At 35.3% G+C, this 25,560-nt stretch overlaps 1 protein-coding gene across 3 annotated transcripts in view; it reads left to right on the top strand.

The window, feature by feature from the left end:
- The window catches only part of phip (PHIP subunit of CUL4-Ring ligase complex), a 74,442-nt gene that overhangs the window by 9,859 nt on the left and 39,023 nt on the right, over window positions 1-25,560 (top strand). For all 3 annotated transcript variants that reach the window (XM_021473733.3, XM_021473732.3, XM_073939199.1), the window contains 6 exons: window positions 8,792-9,013; window positions 13,058-13,158; window positions 13,482-13,552; window positions 15,946-16,046; window positions 19,708-19,748; window positions 23,964-24,062. In XM_021473733.3, coding sequence (XP_021329408.2) covers window positions 8,792-9,013; window positions 13,058-13,158; window positions 13,482-13,552; window positions 15,946-16,046; window positions 19,708-19,748; window positions 23,964-24,062 — 635 coding nt within the window. The remainder of the gene's footprint in view (window positions 1-8,791; window positions 9,014-13,057; window positions 13,159-13,481; window positions 13,553-15,945; window positions 16,047-19,707; window positions 19,749-23,963; window positions 24,063-25,560) is intronic.

Raw genomic sequence — 25,560 nt, 5'->3', positions numbered from 1 at the left:
CAATAAATTGACATTCTACATCACCAGTGACAGTTTATTTGAGGACATTTCGGAAATCCAACCTGAAGAATGAAAAAGCTTTTGTCTTTTGAAAATAGGGCTGCATGATATTGGAAAAAATGACATTGCAATATTTTCTTTTTCTGCGCTATATTTCGTGATATAAATTACACATAGTAAATGACCTAAATAACTCCACTTGGAAATAATTGAGATTATTTTGTAGGAGAGTACTTCAGCAAAAAAATAATAAACTATTTGGTGAGCATAAATGTAGATGAATACAGTAGAACAAATATAGAATTTAATTACTTTGTGTTTTACGGTTTTAGTCTAACGGCTAAAGTTGGCGGTTCATTCCGCTGTGGCAATCCTAGGTCAATAAAGGGACTGAGCTGAAAAGAAAATGAATGAATGAATGAATGAGCTTAGTAACAGGTCTCAAAAACACATTTAACTGAAATCTCTCACTCTCTTAGGGTTAAACTTTGCGATGGCTCCACTGATCACCTTTTGAACTGTGATTCCTGGTTTTTATAATCCCATCTTGGCATTGTAGATCCTGCAAAGTGACTATTGCAGATTCGCACATTGCGGTATCGATGTTGAAACAGTATATTGCGCAGCTCTACTTAAAAGTGTTTATGCCTATTTGCATTAATTTGCTGTTGTGTAATAATAAAATAGTCAGAAAAATGTACAATAATATTGCTTATCGCAATAATGTCATTCATTCATTTTCTTTTTGGCTTAGTCTTTTTATTAATCTGGAGTCACCACAGCGGAATTGACAGCCAATTTGGGAAACACCCATACATTTTCATTCACACACGCACACTGTGGACAATTTTAGCTTACCCTATTCACCTGTCTTTGGACTTGTGGGGTAAACCGGAGCTCCCAGAGGAAACCCACGTGAACGCAGGGAGAACATGCAAACTCCACACAAAAATGCCAACTGACCCAGCCGAGGCTCGAACCAGCAACCTTCTTGCTGTGAGGCGAGATCGCTATCCACTGCACCACCCACAAAAATGATTTATTCTGCCATATACAACATATATGTTTATTTTAACAATTTATTAGCAAATGTTTAAATTGACATCAACTAAACAGAATATAGCCTTTAGAAACGGTCTTTTATAATTAGTCCGTGCAAAAGTATTATAAACCTTATCACAGAGATTTACCTTTATAATATGGTATTCAGTTCATTTATATTTTATAATAATGCATTTAAAACTGAAGTAAAGAAACAAACCAAGAACTTTTTGTTTTGTTTTGTTTTGTTTTTTGAAGAACATTTGTAACCCCATCACTGTCATCAGTGGCTACCAATTTCCAACATTTTCACAATCCCAATTACAATTAGTCCTGTCACAATAATCAATATATTGACTTATCGTGCAACACTTAGAGAAGATCTCAATATTTTTGCATTATGTATTTATAAATAAATGTATTTACAAATAATGTTAAAGCCATTTTATAATGACATTTACATTCTACCTCACTGGTGTCAAAGTTTATGGACGTTAACTTAATATGACATTTAAAATAATATAGTAGGACGTTTATTGTTTAGGGTGCTTTCACACCTAGATGTTTGTTTTGGAATCTGGTGCATTTACCCACTTAGCATATGTGAAACACACAATTGTGCTCGGATTCACGCTAGAACAATCGATCCTAGACTGCCTGAATGAGGTGGTCTCGGCTCAGTTGAAACAAACTCTGCAGAGGTTTGGTTGTAGTGAGAAAGCAATACAATCCACAACAACCTATATCAAAGCTACATCAAACCTATAACAAACCTATATCTCAGTGTATTATGGTTATGCAATAGAGAACAGAGAATGATAAGTTGATATCATTCCCACCATTTAAAGTGTGTTTGATGTTGAATACGAAAGTGAAAGCATGCAGTCTTACTGAACTATTAAAACATACAGTATATATATCAGTCTATATATTTTTACCACCCTTGACAATTGAAGTGAGGCTATGTATGGTGATGACTATGTCTGTGGGTTTCACTATTCAAAATTTAAGTGCACCTTTTCACCATAAACTAAAATAACAACATATGACAGCTGAGCGAAACCCAGGAAAATAAACCAAACTCTGACCAATGTGAGGAGAGTTTACTCTCACGTGACTTGTTTTAATATTTTTGGTCAAATTGGGTCCATTTCACAATAACATTTTGTGTCCAACAGAAAAAAAACAAACAAACAGGTTTGGAAGTACTCTAGAGTGAGTAAATAATTAGATTTTTTGGGTGAACTAACCCTTTTAGCAGTCAGAAGATATAAACACTGAAGTACAGTGTAGCAAATATAAATCACTTAGTGCTGAAGCTTTAATTAGATGGCATGCCTCATTAAACCGTATACATACAACCGTCTGCCCACACTGTAAGGAGCTTAAAACAATGTCACTAAACTTTTCAGTGTGCTGTAATAAAAAAAAACCATGAGGACGATAGTGTTAATACTGCATGATCCCTCAGTGGACATGACAGTCTTGAATGACCTGTTGAATCTGCTTGCTCCAGATGTTTGAGTGGGTTTGTGGTTTAAAGACTTGTGAAAGCAGCTGTGGTTTTATGTGTTGATCATCAGGGACTTGCCTGTAGGAGAGTTATGTGTTCACACTGTATGTTGTTACTGTGCTGTAAAAATGCGGTTGTGCAGTTCATCATGGAGAGTACATTTATAGAGTACGTTTGTGATTAGTTTACATGGCTTGATGCTGAGGGTAAAACATAAATGAAGACTTGTAAATGTGGTTTGCTCTCGTGTTTTGAAGTGTCTCAGTATCGATTGCTGTTCTGTTCGGATGTGCCTGAGCCATTCATCATGAGCAGAACACGTTTTGCATGCATTCAGATCTGGAAGTGTGTAGTATTAAGGATCATACTTTGCATTTGTCTTTTTGAATACAGTTTTTATCTAATGTGGAGTTTATTTGCCAATGAATGGCAAATAAACCATACATTGGCAAATAAACTGGTTTCCAGTGATGGGTAGCAGCTGGAAGGGCATCCATTGCGTAAAACATATGCAGGATAAGTTGGTGGTTCATTCCGCTGTGGCGACTCTAGATTAATAAAGGGACTAAGCCGAAAAGAAAATGAATGCATGAATGTTTTCTATGTTGTGTATATTAAAGAGTAGTGGCAGACATAACCAATAAGTGAGGTAAGCAGCCGCTTAGGGTCCCAGGGAATTAGGGGCCAATGCCAAGGAAGCTATATTAATCATATAGCTCTTTTATACAATTTAATATCATATATTGTAAAATCTTACTGTAACTGATTTTAATGTTAGTACTTCTTTTCAAAAGTGGGGGCCTTCATGAATAATGGAACGTCTCTTCTGTACTGCACATGCTCGAGATGTGAGCTCTTCAAAGACACTTTGAGTCTGCCAGCAATCAGAGTCGAGCTGAGGTAGAGTGTGCAAGAGTGAGAATTTTGAGAAACTTAAGGGAAAAAAAGTAGAAATAATCAAACAATGATACAAAGCTACTGTACATCCATGATCCTGCTTTCTGGTCAAAACCTGTCAGATGGTGAGCGCGTTGTTAAGAAAGGGCCTGTTTAAATACAATAGCATTTCTTGAAAAAAAACTAATGGCCACCGATTCACAAACAACAATTATTCAATAGTAAGTATATTTATTTAATAACTTTTTTTTTTTTTTTTTTTTTACAGTTTTTTTGCAGTTATTTATGAAAAAAAAAATCTTCAGATAAAGTGAATATCTAAAGAGACTGTTTTGAGTTTCAGTGCAAGAGCCCTATACCTGGAGATGCTTAGAGCCCCCAAATCACTAAGTCCACCCCTGGTTAAGAGTACAATTACATAAAAGCTTAGTATCTGAAAATTCACATTCTCTTTCATCCTTTTTGGATGATCATGTTTCATAAAGGAAGCAAAATCATTTGAGCTTCTGTTAAAAAAAGACTCACATGATCATTTAAATTGACTTATTATTACATTAGTGACCTGAAATAGGGTAATATTTAACACTCATTTTAGGTTAGTGTTTGTTTTTTGGCATTTGTCAGCAATAATTAGTACATTAGTTAATGAACCAACTATAAGCAATATGTTTTCATTTAATTTTATTTATGTTGATAAATTTAAATGTATATTTTGTTAGTTTGTTGTGCACTGACTAGCAGTAACAAATGCAACCTTTGATTTAAGGAACTCATCACTGGGAAACACCCGTACACTCTCCTTCACACACATACGCTACAGGACAATTTTAGCTTACTCAATTCACCTGTCTTGTACCACATGTTTTTGGACTGTGGGGAAACTGGAGCACCCTGAGGTTAACCCACGTAAACACGGGGAGAACATGCAAACTCCACACAGAAATGTTTCCCGACAGCACTACCTACTGCGCCACCGCGTCGTCCTTGAATAAATGAATAATTCAAATTTTGAATAATTCTAATAAACAAATGGCAAGTAATTGTGCAGTGTTACTAAATTTTAAAAACTTTGGAATCGGTAATTTCAGTATCCCGATTCTATATTTATGAAGAGTTTATACATATTCAGCATATAAAAAATATTTCCGAAAGCTCATGTGACACTGAATACTGGTTGAATGAAATATGTTTTAAAATGTTTAAAAATAATCTAGGTTATTTATTTCCCATTTTAATGATGTATCTTGTTGTTACAGATATTGCATTTTATTTGATTAAATCTAGCATTGTTATGAAGAAGTGACTTTTTAACACATTTTTAAAAAATGTTAATACTAAAATAAAGTCATTTTTTAACATCAGTTAATGCTTTTGCAGCACTTATTCACCTTTGTTAATAAATCTTGCCTATTTCAGGCTGCATTTATGTCTACAAACACAACTTTTGATTTTACCTTTACCTTAAAACAAATTAACATTACCTTAAAAATGGCCATAAACAGCAGTGTTCATTGTTAATTCTGATTCAGTTTACAAATAAAGCTCCATTGTATTACTGATTTTTAGAACATTTTATTGCTTTAATGAAAACACTTCTGATGACTCTGTACGCTTTTGTTTATTACATACTAAAATAGCGAGCAGTTTCTAAAATTGTTTCCTAACACTATAGTTTTGACTATTTGAATCAAACAAATTCAACATTGGTAAGCAAAAGAACTCCTTTAAAAACATTTAAAACTCTCAATAAATTTAAAACTAAGCAGCCATTTTACTCAATATAAAATATTAAAAGTGTAATCTGTTAACATCAGTCAATTATAGTCATCATGAGGTAACAGTGAAAAATCCACACAGAGCAGGTAACAATAAACACATAATTTGAACATTTACTAATACACTATGAAACACATTTGTTAGCACTAGTTAGTGCACTGTAAACTAAACCAGTACCTGATTTTAAATTATACTTCTTATTTATTAGATAATGTTACCAAGTAAGACTTTACACATATTGTCACTAAAAAACAATCTTACCGACCACAAACTTTTGCACAGTAGTGAGCGAGTGTCCTTCATAAGTCAGCGCCATCTCTGTATCCTGTTAGGTTATAAATGAGCTTTTCTTCAGCATTGAGCCTCACTGGAAACTAAAGTCTTATTTTCCTGGTGACTAAACAGATATTTTTAGCCTATGAGCCTTCTGATCTCACGTGGACAGATAATGTTTTGACTGTGAGAGAAGAGCAGAGGTCAGAGGCCATTCACTTGTTGTTGCCCTGTAATCACGGTCACAAAACTTCTTCAAGATTCTGTAGGCATGCATGCGTGTTTCCGTTCAGCCTTTTCTCTGACATTATCTTACTCTCAGCCTGTGGCGGGAGCTTTTGTTAAGCGTCCTGTAAGTACCGCGCATATAGGTGTGTGTGTGTTTTGCTGATGTGTGTTTTTGAGCGTTCACTCCTGGGTTCCATTTTACTCTGCAAGTTTTTAATGCTCCAGAAATGGCTGAACAGCAAGGATTACTCCCCCTCTTTCTGCCTCTCCCTCCCTTTTTTCCCTCTATCTCTCTCTCTGTTCTCTTTGTCTTTTCCTCTTTCGATCTTGGTCTGCATTTCTCTTTCGCTCTGCTGCTTTTTTCTCGTTCTCCTGGCGTAGGGGGGTGTGTCTGTGCGCGCATGTCAAAAGAGAAAAAAGTGTTTCTTTTATGGATTTGGCTGCAAGCCACGAATAAAATCATCTCTTTCATATTCCCGAGCCATTAGCTGGTGTGTCATTGGCATTCAGTGTGTGTTTAACAGATCTTCAGGAATTTTTGCTTGTGTTTGTGTGTGTGTGTGTGTGTGTGTGTGTGTGTATGGCATGGGGATTCTTTTTTCTTTGCTCAGTTCAATATGCATGTGTGGCTTGCTAAAGTCAAAGTTATTTAATTCTTGTGTTTCTGAAAACAACTGCAATTTTTTTGTGTTTGCTAAACGGCAAGCTGATTATCTAAAGAGAAAATCGTCTTTCCATCAAGCTGTGAATGAAAGATGGAGCTGAAGTTCCTGTAGGTAGAAAAGCACATGCTTTTTATGGTGCTCTGCTTGTTGTCATGGAAATGCAAAGCCATGGTGCTGCTTTTTTTGTTAGGTAAAAAGCTTTTTTTATTGTAAAGAATTCATGTTGGACTTGCTAGATGAAGATTTAGATGTAAGACCTTTAGAGGTCTTCTTAAGGAGGTATTAGGATGACAAACGATCTTCTATTCTGAAGTTTTGGTTCAGAATTATTATTTTTTAAAATTCTTTTGAAAGTATTTCATGCTCACCAAGGCTGCGTTGTAACTGTGAAAATGTACAGTCAGTTTTTTTGTTACTATTGAAATCTTTTTTTTTTTTGGAAACCTTGATACAACATTTGTCTGTTTAGTGAAAAGTACATTTGAGGAGACCGGAGCTGAATATTTCTAATGTTTTTGAATAATTCCTTACGCTGTTAAATAAAGTATACATATATAAATACATTTCCATTTAATAATATGTTTAATTAATAATTAACTTCTAATTATCTAAATATATTTATTCAATATTTGTATTAATATTTATTAGGGCTGCACAAAATTGAATAATTGTTATATTTTTTCTTTGCAAAATATATTTCAATATAAAAACAATTTTACGAGGGATGTCCCGATCAGGTTTTTTTGCCCTCAAGTCTGAGTCATTTGATTTTGAGTATCTACCGAGACCGAAACCTGATCCGATACAATTATAATATATAAAAAAAGAATAAAGAAGAGCGAACAAACAGATTCAGGATGAAATTTATTTATTATTTACGTCACCTTATTTTAACATTCAACAACTCTGTTACTCTATCAAGTAAGAAATAACATAAATTCTTCACTTTTGAACTGTAGTGCAACAGTAAATATAAAAAGAAATAGCACCTCAACTTAAAACACCTGGCAGGCAATACCAAGTTTTCATATCTCACAGTTTGCTATGGCAATGCTGTCGTCATCAACTTTATAATATAAAAATTCTGCACGCATTGTTGTTTCTGTGTCTGTCAAGAAAGAGGTCTAACTCTGTGCCTCCGCATAACTATAGATGTGTTTAAAATAATGAAGGTGTGTGTGTGTGTGTGTGTGTGTGTGTGTATATATATATTCTGATTCCAATAGTCTTTAATATAATGATTTTTTTACATTTATCAATTATTTACAAATTTGTTTTTAAACCGTAATCACATTTTAAAGTGTTTAACTTTCATAATGATGACAAGCATTGCATTAGTAAAGCTGTATAAGACTATTTTATTTATTAGAAACATTGTGTACAAGACCATTTTTATGAAAAGCGTCTAATTTTTATGTCTGATCTGAACTCAATTAATGCCCGAAATTATATACAGTGCCTAAAGATCTATTTTAGCAAAAACATTATTGAATATCTATGTTTTGCAAATCATAAAATCTGAAAGGAAAGGAAAGTGTTTTGAGGGGAAAGTAGTCATTACTGTTGAATCATTTATTCATCTAATTGTCTTTATTTGATCTAGTTGCAGTTTGATATATTGTGCAGTGACAGTTGACGGTGTAAATATAAAAAGGGAAATTTAATTGCACAAATTAATGCTAGTCAACCATTGTCATGCCTAATAGTTTGAAAAACTCTATATTGTTGTTCATGTCTTGCCAAAACTTGTTCATGTCCTTCAAGTTTTACACACCGAAAATAACAAACTGTAAAACAAGGAGATGTTTATTTTATTTCTGTGGCAAAAAGACAGTAAAAATAGCACTTATTGTACTATTTTACTTTATGTTTTATAAAAACAGTTGTAGTTCCCATGATTTGTTTTATATTTAATTGTCAGCATATAATTCACAATCATGACAGGCCTGATAATAAACGTATGTTTCATTCATTAAATAATATTCACTGAGCAGTGGTTCTCAATCAGACCAACAACATGAACAAAGACAATTAAATAAATAAAGTACATTTAATTTCATGCTGACTTTATGAATAATATAAGTTTCCAAAGTGGTTTTGTTGAGAATGACATCAGTTTAGTTTTTTCTTGGGACTTAAACTTAGGTAATGTACTTCTTTTGACACAGACCTTTTATTTAATTGTACTCTTGATCTGAGCCTTTGGAATTGAATTTAGCAAATTTCAGAGACCTGAGCAGTATCGGGTTTAGCTTCTGTCGTTTGGCTGAAATCTCTGCATGACTTTAAATCACAAAAACACTTTCTAGTGCATTTTATTTGATTGCAAACAATCCAAAAGACGTCTTCAGTCTAAAAAGTAGCTGATACTAACTGGGTTTGGTGTGTGTGTCCTCAGGGATCGGACGACTGCTTGGTAAAGATCTGGGCGACGGATGACGGGCATTTGCTGGCGACTCTGAGAGGTCACGCAGCAGAGATTTCAGACATGGCTGTGAATTATGAGAACACCCTGCTGGCGGCCGGCAGCTGTGATAAAATGATCAGAGTGTGGTGTTTGCAGACCTGCGCCCCGCTGGCGGTTCTGGAGGGCCATGCCGCATCCATCACGTCATTACAGGTGTGACACATGCTCACATTCACCGCTTAACACTCATGACACACACACTTATGCATGAGAAATTGCTTGTGTGAAGACTTCTATTTAATGTCATTTCTTGCTATTTACTGTTATGAATTTTACTGTGAAATCAGTTTAAATCTTGGCCCTTTTTTAGGTGTATAGGTTGCAACACAGGCTAATTGTGAAAACACACCCCATTTAAAAAAGTACATTTCTGGAGAGCTAGAATGACAGTATGTAGCCAGAGATACGTATGGCTGCATTTAATTTTTAAAATGAAACCTACATGGCGGTTTGATGGCGCCAATGGATTCTGTTTCTTTTCGTGCTACCAGCTGACCGGTTACCTCCATGAGGACCGCTTTTCTGCTGTTACTAGTTTGCCCAGTGGCTCGCCGCATAAATTTACAGACTTGAGACGCAGAGAGAAGTTGACTGCGACAATAGGGTTTAAAGGGTCACGAAACACCAAAACACATTTTTTGAGCTGTTGACATATATGTGTCCCACACTGCTAAAAACACTATTAGGACACCTATATTTCACTAAAAAGTGTAAATTGGTTGTTTTTGCGTTATTTCAAGCAAATTTGTACTTCCGGTTTGAAACGAATTTTTGAAGCTGCGTCACGGCCATGACATAATAGCGTTGTATTCCAGGGTGCAGACTGGGCGTCTGTGCCAGAGTGAGTCTTATTACGTCTTACAGTGTGTTGCATTAATGTATGAGTAAGGCTTGGTTCAAACCAATCAGCGCGCTCTATTGTACAACTTCATTAATATTCATTACTGTCAGAGTGTAGATGGCAGAGACGCCACGTTGTATTGGCAAAACAAGCGTGAAGTGTTGCTTTTATAGTTTTAGTTTGCTGCAGTTAAGTTTCGTTTTCATTTTGTCTCTGTGAGAGCGCAGACTCACGCGTGGATTAACAGTGTACGCGACGCGCGACAACAATAACTTACATGTCTAAGGAGGATTATTGTTTACCTGAGAGCTGTTCTCATCTGCAAACGCTGAGATCCAGATTCGCTTTAGTCTCCTCTTAATAAAGACGTGGCTCTAGTTGCTGGTGATTGTCCTGTCTCTACAGATTTGGTAAGTGAGCGACCAGTGCTCTTTGTTTATTCAGTTCGTATTTTATTCGTATCAAACAAACTATTGCAACGAGTGTAAACAAGTTAGCACTAACAGTTACAACCAAACTATAACCTCGTGTTGGATTTAGTGACCGGAATAACACACGCGGCTTTTTGACGCTACTTGCCGTGTGCATCTAAGTTTCCGGGAAATGCTGAGTTTTTTTTCTCTCATTCACCGTGCGGTATCAAACATTGCATGAAAAATACACGCTTAGAGCAGATCCTCTAATCAAATATCTAGTTTGTCGGGAGGGACATGAATGAATTCCCTGAATGAAAAAGCCAAACTGCAGTTAAAGTCCACCATTTAATAATCTGGCAAATAATTCGACTACAGATGTCCATGTAAACACAGTCACATTGTCCGCTGTGGGTGTGTGTTTTGACTCTGAAATTCAGCGCGCCCAAATAGACACTCCCACACCAAGCCTCTTTTCTTCCTCCGACACTCCCCCCTAAACAGAGCTGGACACACCCACTTTTCTGACTTTTTCCAAAGTAGAGGTGTGAAAACAACCTGCTGAAACGAGGGGGTTTCATGGCCCTTTACAGCCGGCTAAGAATGGTTCCAGAAAGCAGGTAAAACAAAAACAAAAGGAAAAAAATAATAATAATCAAGTAAATAACTATGAAGAAGTGGTAAGATCTGAAAACATGGTAAAAATCAGGCAGCCATGGGGGCTTTTCTTTTTCTGGATTGCTTTTGAAAGCACTGTTGGTTGGGATTAGGGAAGGGGGTGGGTGGGTTTATCGAGCAGTCGGTCAGTCAGTCGTTCGACAGTGGCCTCTGGTGGAGTTATGCAAAAACAGCAGGCGCGAATGACACTCGCAAGAGAAATTTGATATATGAAAAAGCATAGGCAGCAGCCTCTTGAGGATTTACGCAAGAAGAACAGGTGTGAATGACACTCGCGGGAGAAATTTTGGATCTAAAAAATCGTACACACTGGCCTTTGGTGGATTTATGCTAGAAGAGTAGGCACGAATGGCACTCGCTAGAGAAATTTGAGAACTGAAAAAGCGTACACAGTGGCCTCTGGTGAATTTATGCGAGAACAGCAGGTGCAAATAGTAATTGCGAGAGAAATTTGAGATCTGAAAAAATTTACACATCGGCCTCTGGTGGATTTACGAGAGAAGAGCAAACGTGAATGACAATCGCGAGATAAATTTGAGATCTGAAAAAGCGTACACAGTGGTCTCTGGTGGATTTATGCGGGAAGATCAGGCTCGAATGGCACTTTCAAGAGAAAACTGAGATCTGAAAAAGTGTACACTGTGCCCTCTGGTGGATTTACGCGAGAAGAGCAGACATGAATGGCACTCGCGAGAGAAGTTTGACATCTGAAAAAGCGTACACATTGACCTTTGGTGGTTTTACGCTAAAAAAGCAGACGGGAATGGCATTCGCAAGAGAATTTTGACATTTGAAAAACTGTACACACCAGACTCTGGTGGAATCGTGAAAACAAAAACTGCAAAAAAATTAATAAATAATAATAATAAGCTCCTGGGATGTACTGTCCAGAAATGTATGCTGGGGTATGTACCAAAAAATAGCCCAGATTGGTAAATTACAGAGAAAGACAATCATATCCCACACCACTGTTGCATAATGGTGTAAATAGTTGCCGTTATTGTGATTTACTTTCTCTTTGGCTGGAACTTGGACCTTTTAATTCATTATTTTCCCAGCTGATGGCAGAACAGAGTGGTGAAAATAAACAAAGCATCGGGATAAGGGTTTTATGCTATAATGCAAAAATGTAATATTTTATAAGCAATTAACCTTTATTGTTTGAATTATTACTGTGGAAGAGGGCAAAGTTACATAACTGACTGTGACAGCGGAATAGTGTTAAAAAAGCATTAGCTGCATAATTTATTTAAGCTGCAATGCAAGTGCCAGCACAACACTGTATATGTCCATATTATTGCAAACCAGACACTTTTAACTGTGTGTGTACAGTGTTGCTCTGTTATTGTCATTTTCTGGACCTGTTGACTTTTGACTGTTTAAATCAAAATAGAGTTACTTCAATAATTATGATGAACTTCATAAAACGTTGAGTAGTTGGAAATATACTCCACTGTTCAGATGTTTGGGTCAGTTATATAATGTTTGAATAAACATAGAAATTAATAAAGAAGTCTGGGTCACACTTTAATTTAATGTTCAATTCACCCTGATAACAAACCATTAACTAAGACCTTAAGATTAACAAGATACTAGTTAGCAGCTTATTAATTGTTAGTATTAGTAGTTAGTAAGTAAATAGTTGGGTTTAGGTATTGGGTAGGATTTGGGATGTAAAATAAGATCATACTTTATAAGTGCTAAAAAACAATACTTTAAAAATTGGCAGATAATAAGCCATTAGTAAATGATGTGAAATGTTACTTAAACTAAAGTGTTACCAAAGTCTGTTAGGCTAAGCCGTTTTTTTATCTGTAAAATATTAATATTAAGAAGTACTATCATAATTTGAAATGCCATTTTTCTGATGCTAAAGCTGAATTTTCAGCATGAATGCTCAAGTCTTTATTGTTCTTCAGAAATCATAATTTAATGTCTAAACTCTAAGCTCTCATATAAAATGTATAAATAAAAATAAAACAATACACAAAAAAATCTAAATCAAAACAAATTTCCTTTTGATAATTAAAATAAAATTGATGCATTTTACAGGATTATAAATGGCTTTGCTTTTACTTTTGATCAATTTAATTAATCCTTGCTAAATAGAAGTGTTGATTTCTTTAAAAAAAATCTCAACCTTTAATAAAATCTTACCTATCCAACTCTTTGTATGTTTACATCAAATTAACAATATATTTTGGATCGTATAGCACAGACATGCATAGCCTTCTAATGTGTTCTAGTGTGTGTGTGTGTGTGTAGTTTTCTCCTCTGTGTAGCGGCAATAAGAGGTTTCTGTCCTCCACTGGAGCTGACGGCACCATCTGTTTCTGGCAGTGGGACGCTCGCACGCTCAAATTCGGGTGAGTCTTTATTCTTGCACACATCTGTAGGGTTTTAAGAATTGGAGTGTTTTCTTTGCCACCCAGAGCAAGTATTTGAGACCCTTTTTGTATAGCCACTAAAAAGAGAAAAATGTAATTGTAGCATGCAGCTGAAATGTTATATTTTGACTATTAAAAACTTTAAGTTAATTTGCTGACAGCTTTTAATTTTTTTATCATTATTTTTTGCAGAAATGACACCCCTCACCTTTAATAGGCATCAAGAGCCAATATTCTATCATTAATCTATATTTCTTTCTGCTCATCATTGTTTCTGTGTTTTTTTATATGTGTGTGTGCAGGCAGCGACCCAGCAAATTCATTGAGCGGCCCAGACCAGGAGTGCAGATGATCTGTTCCTCATTTAGTGCAGGTGGGCCAGAGTGTCAAAGCTCTTTTCTCACCTTTACCTGCTCCCATTTATCAGTTATCTTTTACCATTCACAGCCTCTCCCATTGGGAACCCATGTGACAAAATGCTTTTTGTTCTAGCACTGAGCTTGTAGTAAAACATGATGTTTTTGAGAAAAAAAGTAGCCACTGATATCCACTGTTGAGACAAAACATCAATAGCTATTTTTCTGTACATCATTCTGTGTGTTCGACTGAAGAAAGCAACTCAAACAGGTTTTGATTGATTGGAGGATGAGTAGATGATTTGTGGGTGAAATATCAATTTAAATGTTGAATGTATTCAAAACAGAACAAGATAGGGCTGTATGATATTGGAAAAATCTGATATTGTGACATTTTATTTTTTTGCAATAAATATTGCAATGATTGCAGTTTCAGTTTGATAGATTGAAGATAGTTTGAATAGTTCGGTTTGACGGTTTTCTGGGAAGTCTAACAGTATTCAGGTTGAGAAATTGAATAATCACAATGCAAAAAATAAAATGCTTTTCTTGCTTTGTTTTGTCTCGTTTCTAGTCCAAATACCAAAAAAATTCTTAGACCAAGTAAAAATATTGTTTACTTTTCACCGTCAGAAAAAATGTGTGAAAATTAAGTTTTTTGCTTGTTTTAAGGAAATCATCTGCCAGTGGGTTTATTGAAATAACCTTGTTTTCGCTTTGAATTGTAGATATTTAGAAAGAAACAAGACAAAAATTAAAAGTAAAAAATGTCTTCTTTTTTTTTTTGCATAAATCATATAAATTCCACACAAATACAGTGACTAAATACAATTCTGTGGCTCCTGGTCAACTGTAATTCAGACGAACATTGCATATCTTTGCGATGTGATTATTGCGAATGTGCACTTTGCAAAATAGATGCTGAAACAAAATATTGTGCAGTCCTAGAACAAGATAAAGTTCTGCCATCAATTACTCATCTTTCCTTGAGCAAAAAAAGAAGATATGTTGTTATTTGGCCCCCACTGACTTCCATAGTAGTATTTTTTTCCTACAATGGAAATCAATAGGTACCAGCAACTAGTATTTAAAAAAAAAAACATCTTTTATGTTTAACAGAAGAAAAAAAGAAAAGAAAAATTTGACAAATTAGAGAGAATAAATGAGGCCGTTTTACTTTTTGGGTGAACTATCCCTCTAAATAAAACACACATTATAATAGCATTTGTTACAAAACAATTCAATTGTGTTTGGAGAAAAATCATGCCTGATTTTATCAGTTATCAGTTATCACTGATCCTTATCAGTGTTCAAAAGAGAACAAGATACAAATCTGAAAATATGCTGAAGTCAGAAATCTGTTCCATTAAAAATTATTAGTAATTCTGTAAATCTGTAATTTCCCAAATGATATTTAAATTTTTCTCAGTATTTCCTATAAAATTATTTCTCCTAGAGAAATTCTTATTTGTTTTATTTCGGCTACAATAAAAACTTGTTTTAATTTTATAAACTATTTCAGGGTCAATATTATTAGCCCCCTTAAGCAATATATTATTTTTCATTGTCTAGACAACAAACCATCATTATACAATGACTTTTCTAATTACCCTAACTTGCCTAATTAACCCAATTAAGCTTGTAAATGTCACTGTAAGCTGTAAGGGGGTTATAACGGCATTTGTTATATAGAAACAAATGTGTAAATGTAGCCTGACAATGATCAGTGCTGAACTGCTTTCCTTCATAACATGTGGTACAGATTTTATATAATATCTCAAACAAGATAGCAAATGAAATAAATTTTGTGAGAAGATCTATATTTATTTATTAGGCCTGTCAATGTCATGCACACAGTCTCGCATGAACAAACAACAAACTGTGATCGATTTGAGACAGCTGTAATATTTAAGAAGCACACTCATGTTTATGTAAATGCATGTTCTCCCATAGAAACATGATCTGAAGTGATTATTCTCGTGTTTCCATTGTTCTGAAAGCTGATAGCAGATTATAGAGTGATGACGGATCGTTTTGGCTTAAACATTTTTCTGCAAAGTGGGGCTATAAATATCTTGTTGTCAGACAGATATCACAGACTTTTTAAAAGAGAGCGCTCGGCACTGCGGGAGCTCTTTAAATACACATTTCTGAAGAAAAAGAAACACTCGGCTGACTTTAGTTCTTTCCTCTTCTGTGTTCACTTGATCTGTTTGAGTTTCTTGCTCATAAACACTCGATTGTGATTATTGGTTATACTTGCATGGTTGAGTCTGCAGGAAAACGATGACAGAACGCTTGCTGATGATGGATTTTGTTCTAGTGTGTGTGTGTTTGTGCGCATTAATGCTGCGTTATTGATGATGATGGTATATTTTATGTAATGTTAAGTGATATTTGATGATTTCAGGTGGGATGTTCTTGGCGACGGGCAGCACTGATCACATCATTAGGGTTTATTACTTTGGAGGTGGACAACCAGAGAAGATATCTGAGCTGGAGTCTCACACTGTACGTAATGCATTTGTTTGCATTTCATATTTGTGTGTGTGTGTGTGTGTGTGTGTGTGTGTGTGTGTGTGTGTGTGTGTGTGTGTGTGTGTGTGTGTGTGTGAGTGTGTGTGTGTGAGTGTGTATGTGTGTGTGTGTGCGTGTGCATGCATGAGTGTGTGTGTTTGTGTGTAAAGGAGACATTTACATCTAAATGTAATGTAAAATGTAATTTAGAGTCTTAAAATTTAGAGTATTAAAATCATGTGGAGGGTAAAGCATGCATAGTGGTGTTTTTCCCTATAAACACGCAAATTAGAATGTGGTTTGTGACTTTATAACACCTTGTCACATGCAGAGTATGAATTAGGGGGAGCTGACCTCCCTAATTAATGATTGATCCCCCTCGAAGGATGTGAAAACAAGATGTATGGGTTGTCAGTCTGCATCTTAAAAACTAATATTACTAATTAATTAATTAAATTTAAATTTACAATGCATCTGGAAAGTATTCATATAGCTTCACTTTTACACTTTTTTTAATGTTACAGTCTTTTTCCATAATGGATTAAATTCATTTATTTCCTCAAAATTCTACACACAATACCCCTTAATGTCAATGTGAAAAAAAGATTTTTTTAAATTGTTGCAAATTTATTCAAAATAAAAAAAGCTGAAAAATCACGTCCATAAGTATTCACAGCCTTTGCTCAATACTTTGTTTATGCACCAATTTGTTGATGGTAGCAATTACAGCCTCAAGTCTTTTTGAATATGATGCCACAAGCTTGGCACACTTGTCTTTAGGATATTTTGCCCATTCCTCTTTGCATTACTTCTCAAGCTCTATCAAGGTGGATGGGAAGCGACAGTGTACAACCATTTTCAGATATCTAGAGATGTTAATAGGATTTAGGTCTGGACTCTGGCTGGGCCACTCAAGGACATTCACCGAGTTTTCATGAAGCTACTCCAATAATATTTTGGCGGTGTGCTTTGGGTCATTGTCCTGCAGGAAGATGAGCCGTCGCCCCAGCCTGAGGTCAAGAGCAGTCTGAAGCAGGTTTTCATTGAGGATGTCTCTGTACATTGCTGCATTTATCCTGACTAGTCTTCCAGTTCCTGCTGCTGAAAAACATCCCCACATTATGATGCGGCCACCACCATGCTTCACTGTAAGGATAGTATTAGCTTGGTGATGAGTGGTGCCTGATTTTCTCTAAATGTAATGCCTTGCATTTACTCTAAAGAGTTCAATTTTAGCCAGAGAATTTTGATTCTTATGGTCTGAGAGTGGCGACACAGTGGCGCAGTGCTGTGCTGTCGCCTCACAGCAAGAAGGTCGCTGGTTTGAGGCTCGGCTGGATCAGTTGGCATTTCTGTGTGGAGTTTGCATGATCTCCCTGTGTTTGCGTGGGTTTCCTCCAGTTGTTCCGGTTTCCCCCACAGTCCAAAGACATGCGGTACAGGTGAATTGGGTAGGTTAAATTGTGTGTGAATGAGTGTGTATAGATGTTTCTCAGAGATGGGTTGCAGCTGGAAGGGCATATGCTGCGTAAAAACGTGCTGGATAAGTTAGTGGTTCATTCTGCTGTGGCGACCCCGCGTTAAAGTTAAAGCCACTAAGCCGAAAAGAAAATGAATGAATGAATGGTCTGAAAGTCCTTCAGATGCCTTTTGGCAAATTCCAGGTGGGGAATGGCTTTCGTCTGACCCCTCTACCATACAGGCCTGATTGATGGATTGCTGCTCTTGGAAAAGTCCTGGTGGTTCCAAACATCTTCCACTTACAGATGATGGAGGCCACTGTGCTCATTGGAACTTTCAGAGCAGCAGAAATTTTTCTGTAAACTTCCTCAGCATTGTGCCTTGAAACAATTCTGTCTCGGAGATTTACAGGCAATTCCTTTGTCTTCATGCTTGGTTTGTGCTTTGACATGCACTGTCAACCCTGACACCTTATATAGACAGGTGTATGCGTTTTCAGGTCATGTCAAATCAAGTGACTTTACCACAGGTGAACTCCAATTAAGCTGCTGAAACATCTCAAGAATGATCAGTGGAAACAGAATGTACCTGAGCTCAACTTAGAGCTTTACTGCAAAGGTTGTGAATACTTTTGTGTATGTTATTTTTCAGGTTTTTATTTTTAATCAATTTGCAACAATAAAAAAAAAATCACATTGTCATTATGGGGTATTGTGTGTAGAATTTTGAGGAAATCTGTTTATATTTAATCAGGTAATACATTTTGGAATAAGGCTGGAACATAAATAAATGTGTAAAAAGTGAAATGCTATGAGTACTTTCCGGATGCATTGTACATATGACCACCTCTATAATGGATTATACCACTGTGAATGCATTATTACATTGATTAATCTAAGCTGATAGACATGGTAAATGTTCATTTTTCTTGTTTGTTTCTACATATAGCCTAAAAGTAAAGTAAAATTAGATGCATAGTTTGTATAGTTTGACCTACAGTAAATAGCTAATTACAGGATATTGTAGGTCAGATTACACAAACTATCCCACAAAACAATGAACAATTAAATGTGTTGTATTAATAAAATAGATGTCATTTAATTTGATTCACTGAAGCATGCGGTACACAAAATAACTTATTGAAAAATTATTTAAGTCCCGGCCAGTAGGCATTTCTGCGGAGTTAGCATGTTACACGATTGTTGGCGTGGGTTTCCTCCTGGTGCTCTGGTTTTTCCCACAGTCCAAAGACATGCACTATAGGTGAATTGGATAAACAAAACTGGACATAGTGTATGAGTTGCATGAAACATATGTTGGAATCGGTGGCGGTTCACTTCAATGTGGCGACTCCTGATAATTTAGGGACTAAGACAAAGGAAAATTAATGAATGAATAAATATTATATGATATAGACTAGTAGTCAAAATTGTGAGATTATTAAAGGGATTATTAAAGGGAAATCTTAGCCATTTTTTTACTCACTCTTCACTTGTTCAAGTAAACACACACAAAAAAAGATATTTTGAAGAATGCTGGTTGCTGGCACCTATTGACTTGCATAGTAATCTTTTCCCTACTTTGGAAGCCAATGGGTGCCAGCAACTAACTTTAAAATAATTTCATTTGTGCTCAACAGAAGAACGAAGCTCATAAAGGTTTAATACCTCATGGAAGAGTAAATGAGATCATTTTTTTTGGGGTGAATGATCCCTTTAAGTTGATTCCACTTAACAAGGCTACACTTAAGACTGACTTAAATCAATACATTATTAGTAGGGCTGGGCGATATGGCAAAAATTAAATCTTTATAGTTATTTTCCATTTTAAACTGTCGATATATATTTCGATATCAGCTGTAAATGCTTCCAGATTTAAAAGAGTACCTCAACACTGCCTGAAGCCACAAAAATTAGAGAGTGCATTAAATGGTGGCTGAAAATTCAGTGCATCTCTAATATCAACACACTTTTACATTCCGATTGTTGCAGATTTCTGCTGTGTGATTGGTTCCTAGATTAATAAAAAGTAAAAAAAGGCCAGAGCTTATCACTGTGATTGACAAATTTGTGTTTGGATGTGTTGCATTAAAGCACCCCATTTTCCTCCTCTCTACTGGTCTTACTATTGCAGGAATGCTTATTGTTTTGAGGTTCTCCTCATGTTTTTTATTGACTTAATTTTGTTTCCTCAGGACAAAGTCGACAGCATCCAGTTTTCCCATAGTGGAGACAGGTAAGCAACTCTATGTGTACATGTGAGATCATGTACGTGTGTGTGTGTGTGTGTGTGTGTGTGTCAGTTTTGTTGGATTAATGGAACACAGAGACTCTTATAATTACTTTGAGCTGATGTTGTCAGCAGAAAAAAGAAACTTGTTCCTAACACACACAAACATGCGTGTCAAATGCTTGCAATAAACTGCAGTACAAGAATTCAAGTGCATGAAACATCTTTCTACTTAAACAACCGGCATGTGACAGTTAAACACACACACCAGCCCTTATTCGGTCTCCGCAAGCTCTTTTATGCTTCTCACTCACTCTATTTTAATGAGCAAATGTTTTTGCATTGGGGGAAGGGGAAAACCGACAGGAGAAGAGGGAGAAACGGAGGAGAGAGAAAGAAGGGGAGTAATAAGACGGAGAGGTCTGTAACAGGTCCCTGAGGAATTAAAAAGATGGATATTCACATGAACAGATTCTTTTTACGGCTCCGGCGGCATCCAGTGTTACGTGTTAGAAGGGGTGAAAGCTCACCAATCATTAGACCTGCAGGAAATACTGTCAAAAAGAAGAAAACTATGTCACAAATAAGTAGACAGCATGCAGAAACATGCAGCACATTGTCTTATTTGAGATTAATGTATTCTGACTCATTTATAGATTTATACTAGTTCAGAGTAATGCAGTCTAATGTTAATGCAGACTTATCATTTCATGGAAAATTAGATCCAGCCACAAACTTTGAGTGTAATGCATTGTTCATATAAATTTTAGGTTTCTTTTTTTGTCTATAAGGAAATTTTTCTTGGACAAAAGGACTGCCGAGCACAAAATACACAATAGATGCATAATATTATATGAAAAAAGTTAACACGAATAGGCAGTTTCCAATCATGCGGTTCTGGTGATGTGCAAAATTCATATGGAGGGCAGGAAGTGAAAAAAACTGAATGGGAGACATAGAGAAAAGTCAGTATTTTTGCGATTTATACCATATTTATAAGATATAAGTAAAATATATAATATATATAAAAGATATTAAAAAAACATAACCACATATGTTGGGCATGATCCTTATATTATAAAGAGGGCCTTAAATATATCTGCCTGTCATCGAGGCGGTAGATACTGTATACGTTACATGAAAAATACAATTGTAAATACTATAGTGTTTGGAAGCATATAGATAATTGCTGGAATTAAACTGTCATAGTAGTTCTATTGTTGCTGTGGTACAACACTGTAGCAATAAATTATTCAATTGACTTCAGTTTTCTACACTACACCATTTCAATGCACAACAGTTTACACTAAAATTACAGTATTTATTACAGTTTATCAGTTTACCATGCTACAGTATTCTGTAGCATTCATTAAGAGTTATACACATTATACACTTTACTATGTGGGTCAAAAACTCGTTTATTATATATTACTGAAGTTTTTCCCCATGCAGATATCTTCTATACATCACAAAATAACAAATGAAAGCATATAAAAGTGTGGACGCATAGTCTACATTATTATTTATTTACTTTTGTAAGGGGGAAAAGTGCTCCACAATAATAACCATCTAGGTTTGTTGCAAGGGTTGCATTTCTTTTTTGTTCGGTCGATAAACTTACCATCAACAAACATTCACAGCTGCTCCGCATCTCGATGTTCACGTTACGGTTGTTTATTCCTCCAAAACGCTATAGGCATGTGTTATTGCAAAACATGACAGACATTTCATTACAGCGATTATATGGCAGGGTACGTTATTTATATTCTCCTGGATTTTTCTATAGGTGTGATATTTGTAGTATCCAATTTTTAAATAACACTTGTTTATTATTATTAACACATATTTAAACAAATAGGCCTGTATATAATATTTATTGGTGCTGTCATATGAACTATCTCGTTCAAAAAAGTTTGTACACAAGAATGAATTGAAAGAATGTTTATTACATGCCACCTTTTCTTCCGTTTTCCAGCCAGTTTCCCCTCTTTATGAGCAAAAACTTTTGAACATCTATAAAAGCTGTTCGTCATTTCTTATATTGGCCGATTTAAACAAATATACAACATAAAACAGAAGCATTTTGATGTTCTGAATGTTCTTCTATGTAGAAGAATCACTTCCTGTCCTCCATTTGAATTACCCGATGTCATGTAAAAACAACCTATTAAAACAGTGCTTTTAAAACGTTTTATAAAGTATTTCATTGTAATGCTATGTGAAAAACAGCCAAATTAAATTGATTTATATCGTTCAATTTATATCTTGTTTTCCAGCACAGATATCTAAAAATTCTAGGATAAAATGGAGAAGCAAAACTGCACAAAATACTAAAACGTCAGAATATGTATCTTAAATTGGACTTTTTTACCTTATTAGCAGGCTGTTTTTATTCTATGAAGACAAAAATTGTGAAAATGATGTGGTTAAAGATGTAAACATTGTGTCTGCAAGGTCTTAAAAAGGCTTACATTTCAAAAACTAAATTTTAGGCCTTAAAAGTCTAAAATTCACTGAAATATTGTGTTGTAAGTTTTACATCATTTAAAAAATGTTCCTAAATGTTTAATGTTACTATTTCCAAGTAAAGCTACCCAATCAGTCACCTGTTAAATCATTTTAAACATTCTAGATACAATACACAACATCTGTTAGACATTTTGACAGCAACCTCTCCAAATAAAATCCCTAATCATGGAAATAAAACTAAAGCAACACATCTCTTTACATGGTCTTCTATTCATACAAAAACTATTTACAGAAGTATTAGAAAAAAATGGCAATCTGCATGTTTACTGGCGATCTAAAATAATTAGATTGCTGGTGATAGTGACATGTACAGCATTTATTAATCATAGTTAAAATCTAAATTCATGCTTGTTAACATTAGTCAATGCATCATGAGTTAACATAAACTAACAATGAACAACTGTATTTCCATTAACTAATGTAAACAAAGAGGAATAAATACTGTAATAAACATATTATTCATTGTTTGCTCATGTCAATGAATGCATTAATTAACATTATCTAATACAGCTGCATATGTGTAGCATATGTAACAATGAGACCTTGAATAAAGTGTTACCCAAAATTTAATAGGCAACCCTTTTTCTTCTCAAAGATATAGGGTGACTTCACATAGAAATAAAAATAACACCACTGTTTTATATGCACATTTGTATTGACCTTATTCTTCAATGCAGAAGAGCGCTCATTTTTGCGATTGTTTTAGAACTTCGAATTCAGTTGGCTATGGGAGAAATTACTAGGCATAATAAACGTCAGAAAATGGTCACACTATTTCTCTACAAACAAATAAAAAATATCAGATCAACATCAAGCAGCATAATGAGTCATTTTTAACATCTAGAAATCAATTGAAGTGAATGAGACTGAAAGTGTCCAGCCAAAAAGGTTCAAAGGGCTGCGCCCGCTCTTACTTGAAATATAAGGTCAATACACAACATGGATGCATGTGTAATAATTACATACTAATACTGAATAGTTTCAGTGCTATCTTTTTGCATACCCTCGGTACATGATCGTTCACCTAAAAAATGAAAAAAGCACCCTCAAACGATCTGAGATGTTGGTGGCTTTTTTCTTTAGAACTATATTAGATAAGAGAATAGACATTAGAGTAGATTTTTATTTGAAACTGTGATCCTCTGTAAATTTATAAAATGTAAGTCAGCAAAAATGAATACCCATGACTTTTGGTGGTCTAATGAAGCAAAACAATCGGTCTATTCAAGAAACTGTATGTATGTTTTTTGAGTCTCAATGTGCCAGTAGCCATTGACCTGTATTTTATGGCCATTTTTATCACCAGGGACCACAGATTCAAATTTCTTCTTTAATGTTGTACTAAAGAAAGAAAATCAATAGTACAGCATATTTTTTTAAAAGAAATTCCCTTTTAACACATAACTGCCTTAGAGGGTAATACATAATAGTTTTTTCAATAAAGTTCCAGCTCATATCCTGCTGAAGGTAAATTCAAATCGGTTAAAAAGTGGAATGAGTTTATCACTGCAATTTGTACCACTTTAATTTTAACTAAACACTACAAGGCAGAGCTGAACTTTTCAATTAAAGCAAATTAAGATTTTATTACAGTGTGCCTTTACTCATTTGCTTTCATGAGGCCTCAGAGTATTTATTGGTATAAGTGACATTTGCCAGCATGAACGTGTGTTTGTGTGTGTGTGTGTGCAGGTTTGTGAGTGGCAGTAGAGACGGCACGGCGCGGATCTGGCAGCTGCAGCAGCAGGACTGGCGGAGCATTCTCTTGGACATGGCCACTAAACTACCTGGGTAAGACAAACATTAATCACCGTTTAAAAGTATGGCTCAATTAATTGTGCATTAATGCTACATTTTGTTGGCTAAACAAGTGATCATTAGCGGCATAATTACTTTTGAGTCCCGTGAGATTAATTGATTTTGACCACATAGAAGCGACACCATTCGGTTTGCCAAGCTGATTGTTTTCTAAACTAAATGAAACAATACAAAACAACAAACAATCATTATATTTGGGTATTTTATCATTTTGTTTTATTGCTTTTTCTCCACTATTTAATGATAATTGGTGACGTTTTTTCTCTCTAAATATTTAATTGTATTTAACCACATATTGAAGGACATTTTTTGATAAAGGCTCATTTTACAAGTCTCTTAGAGTTAAACTTTGATTTGAACCATTTTTTGAATCCATTCAGCCAATTTCTTCTAGCGAGGTCAGTATTCGCTTAGCTTAGCATGCCGAATTAAATCTGATTTGACTAATAGCAATTTGATTAAAATAATAATAAATAATTGAGATAAGTTTCCTATTTAAATCTTGTGTCTTGTGTAGTTACGAAGTGTAATAAGTCTGAGGGAAAATTTAAAAATACTATTTTCTATTGCTAGGAACTATGCTCTCATTCTGGCATAATAGTCAAGAAACTGTGCTGCTGCATCAGGCGCAGTGATATTATGCAGCGTATGAGAATGGGCTACGTTCAGAGGGTCCCATGAAACCTTTTTTTTAAATATAAAGAGTGAAACAATGTCTGTATTTCATTAGTTAGTCTAACACAATTGAACAATATTAAACTAATTAATATTACGGTGCAGAAAAAAAAATGCAATAACACCTTGATCAGATTTTACTTATTAAAAAAAGAATTTTTTTCCAACAAAGGCTCATTGTGAAAACATACCCCTGTATACAATTCTGAAGAGCGCAAATTACAACCCAGGCTCATTCTGAAAATGTACCTCAATATACATTTCTGGAGACTGCGAAATACGTACCATGAGGTACTTTATTTTTGTGCAGTTTCTGTGAATCCATGAGGCCACTGTGTACACTTTTTGAGATGTCAAATTACTCTTGCGGGTGCTATTCGCGCCTGCTGTTCTTGCGTAAACCCACCAGAGGCTGTTGTTGACTGAATGACTGACTAACTTATTGATCGACTGATTGACCCGCCCAGCCACTTCCCTAAACCCAACCAACAATTTTTAAAAGACAATACAGAAAAAAAAAGTCCTCGTCCGATTTTTACCACATTTTCAGAATTTACCACGTTCTCCCTCTGTTATTTACTTGGTTTTTTTTTTTTTTTGGATTCTGTTTTTGTCTTACCTACTTTATGGAACCGTTCTTCACCGGACTCTGTCGTCGTGGTCAACTCCTCTCTACGTCTCAAGTCCCCCGATGTACATGGCAAGCTAACAGGACAAACTGGTTACAGAGGGAAAGCTGTCCATATGAAGGTAAGCGGTCAGCTGGTAAGCGCGAAAAGGAACGGCAATACTGCCC

Source organism: Danio rerio, chromosome 23, assembly GCF_049306965.1.
Source record: "Danio rerio strain Tuebingen ecotype United States chromosome 23, GRCz12tu, whole genome shotgun sequence".
Classification (NCBI taxonomy): Eukaryota; Metazoa; Chordata; class Actinopteri; order Cypriniformes; family Danionidae; genus Danio; species Danio rerio.
The sequence above is the reverse complement of the archived record's forward strand: the minus strand, read 5'-3'. Positions and strand labels throughout refer to the sequence as shown.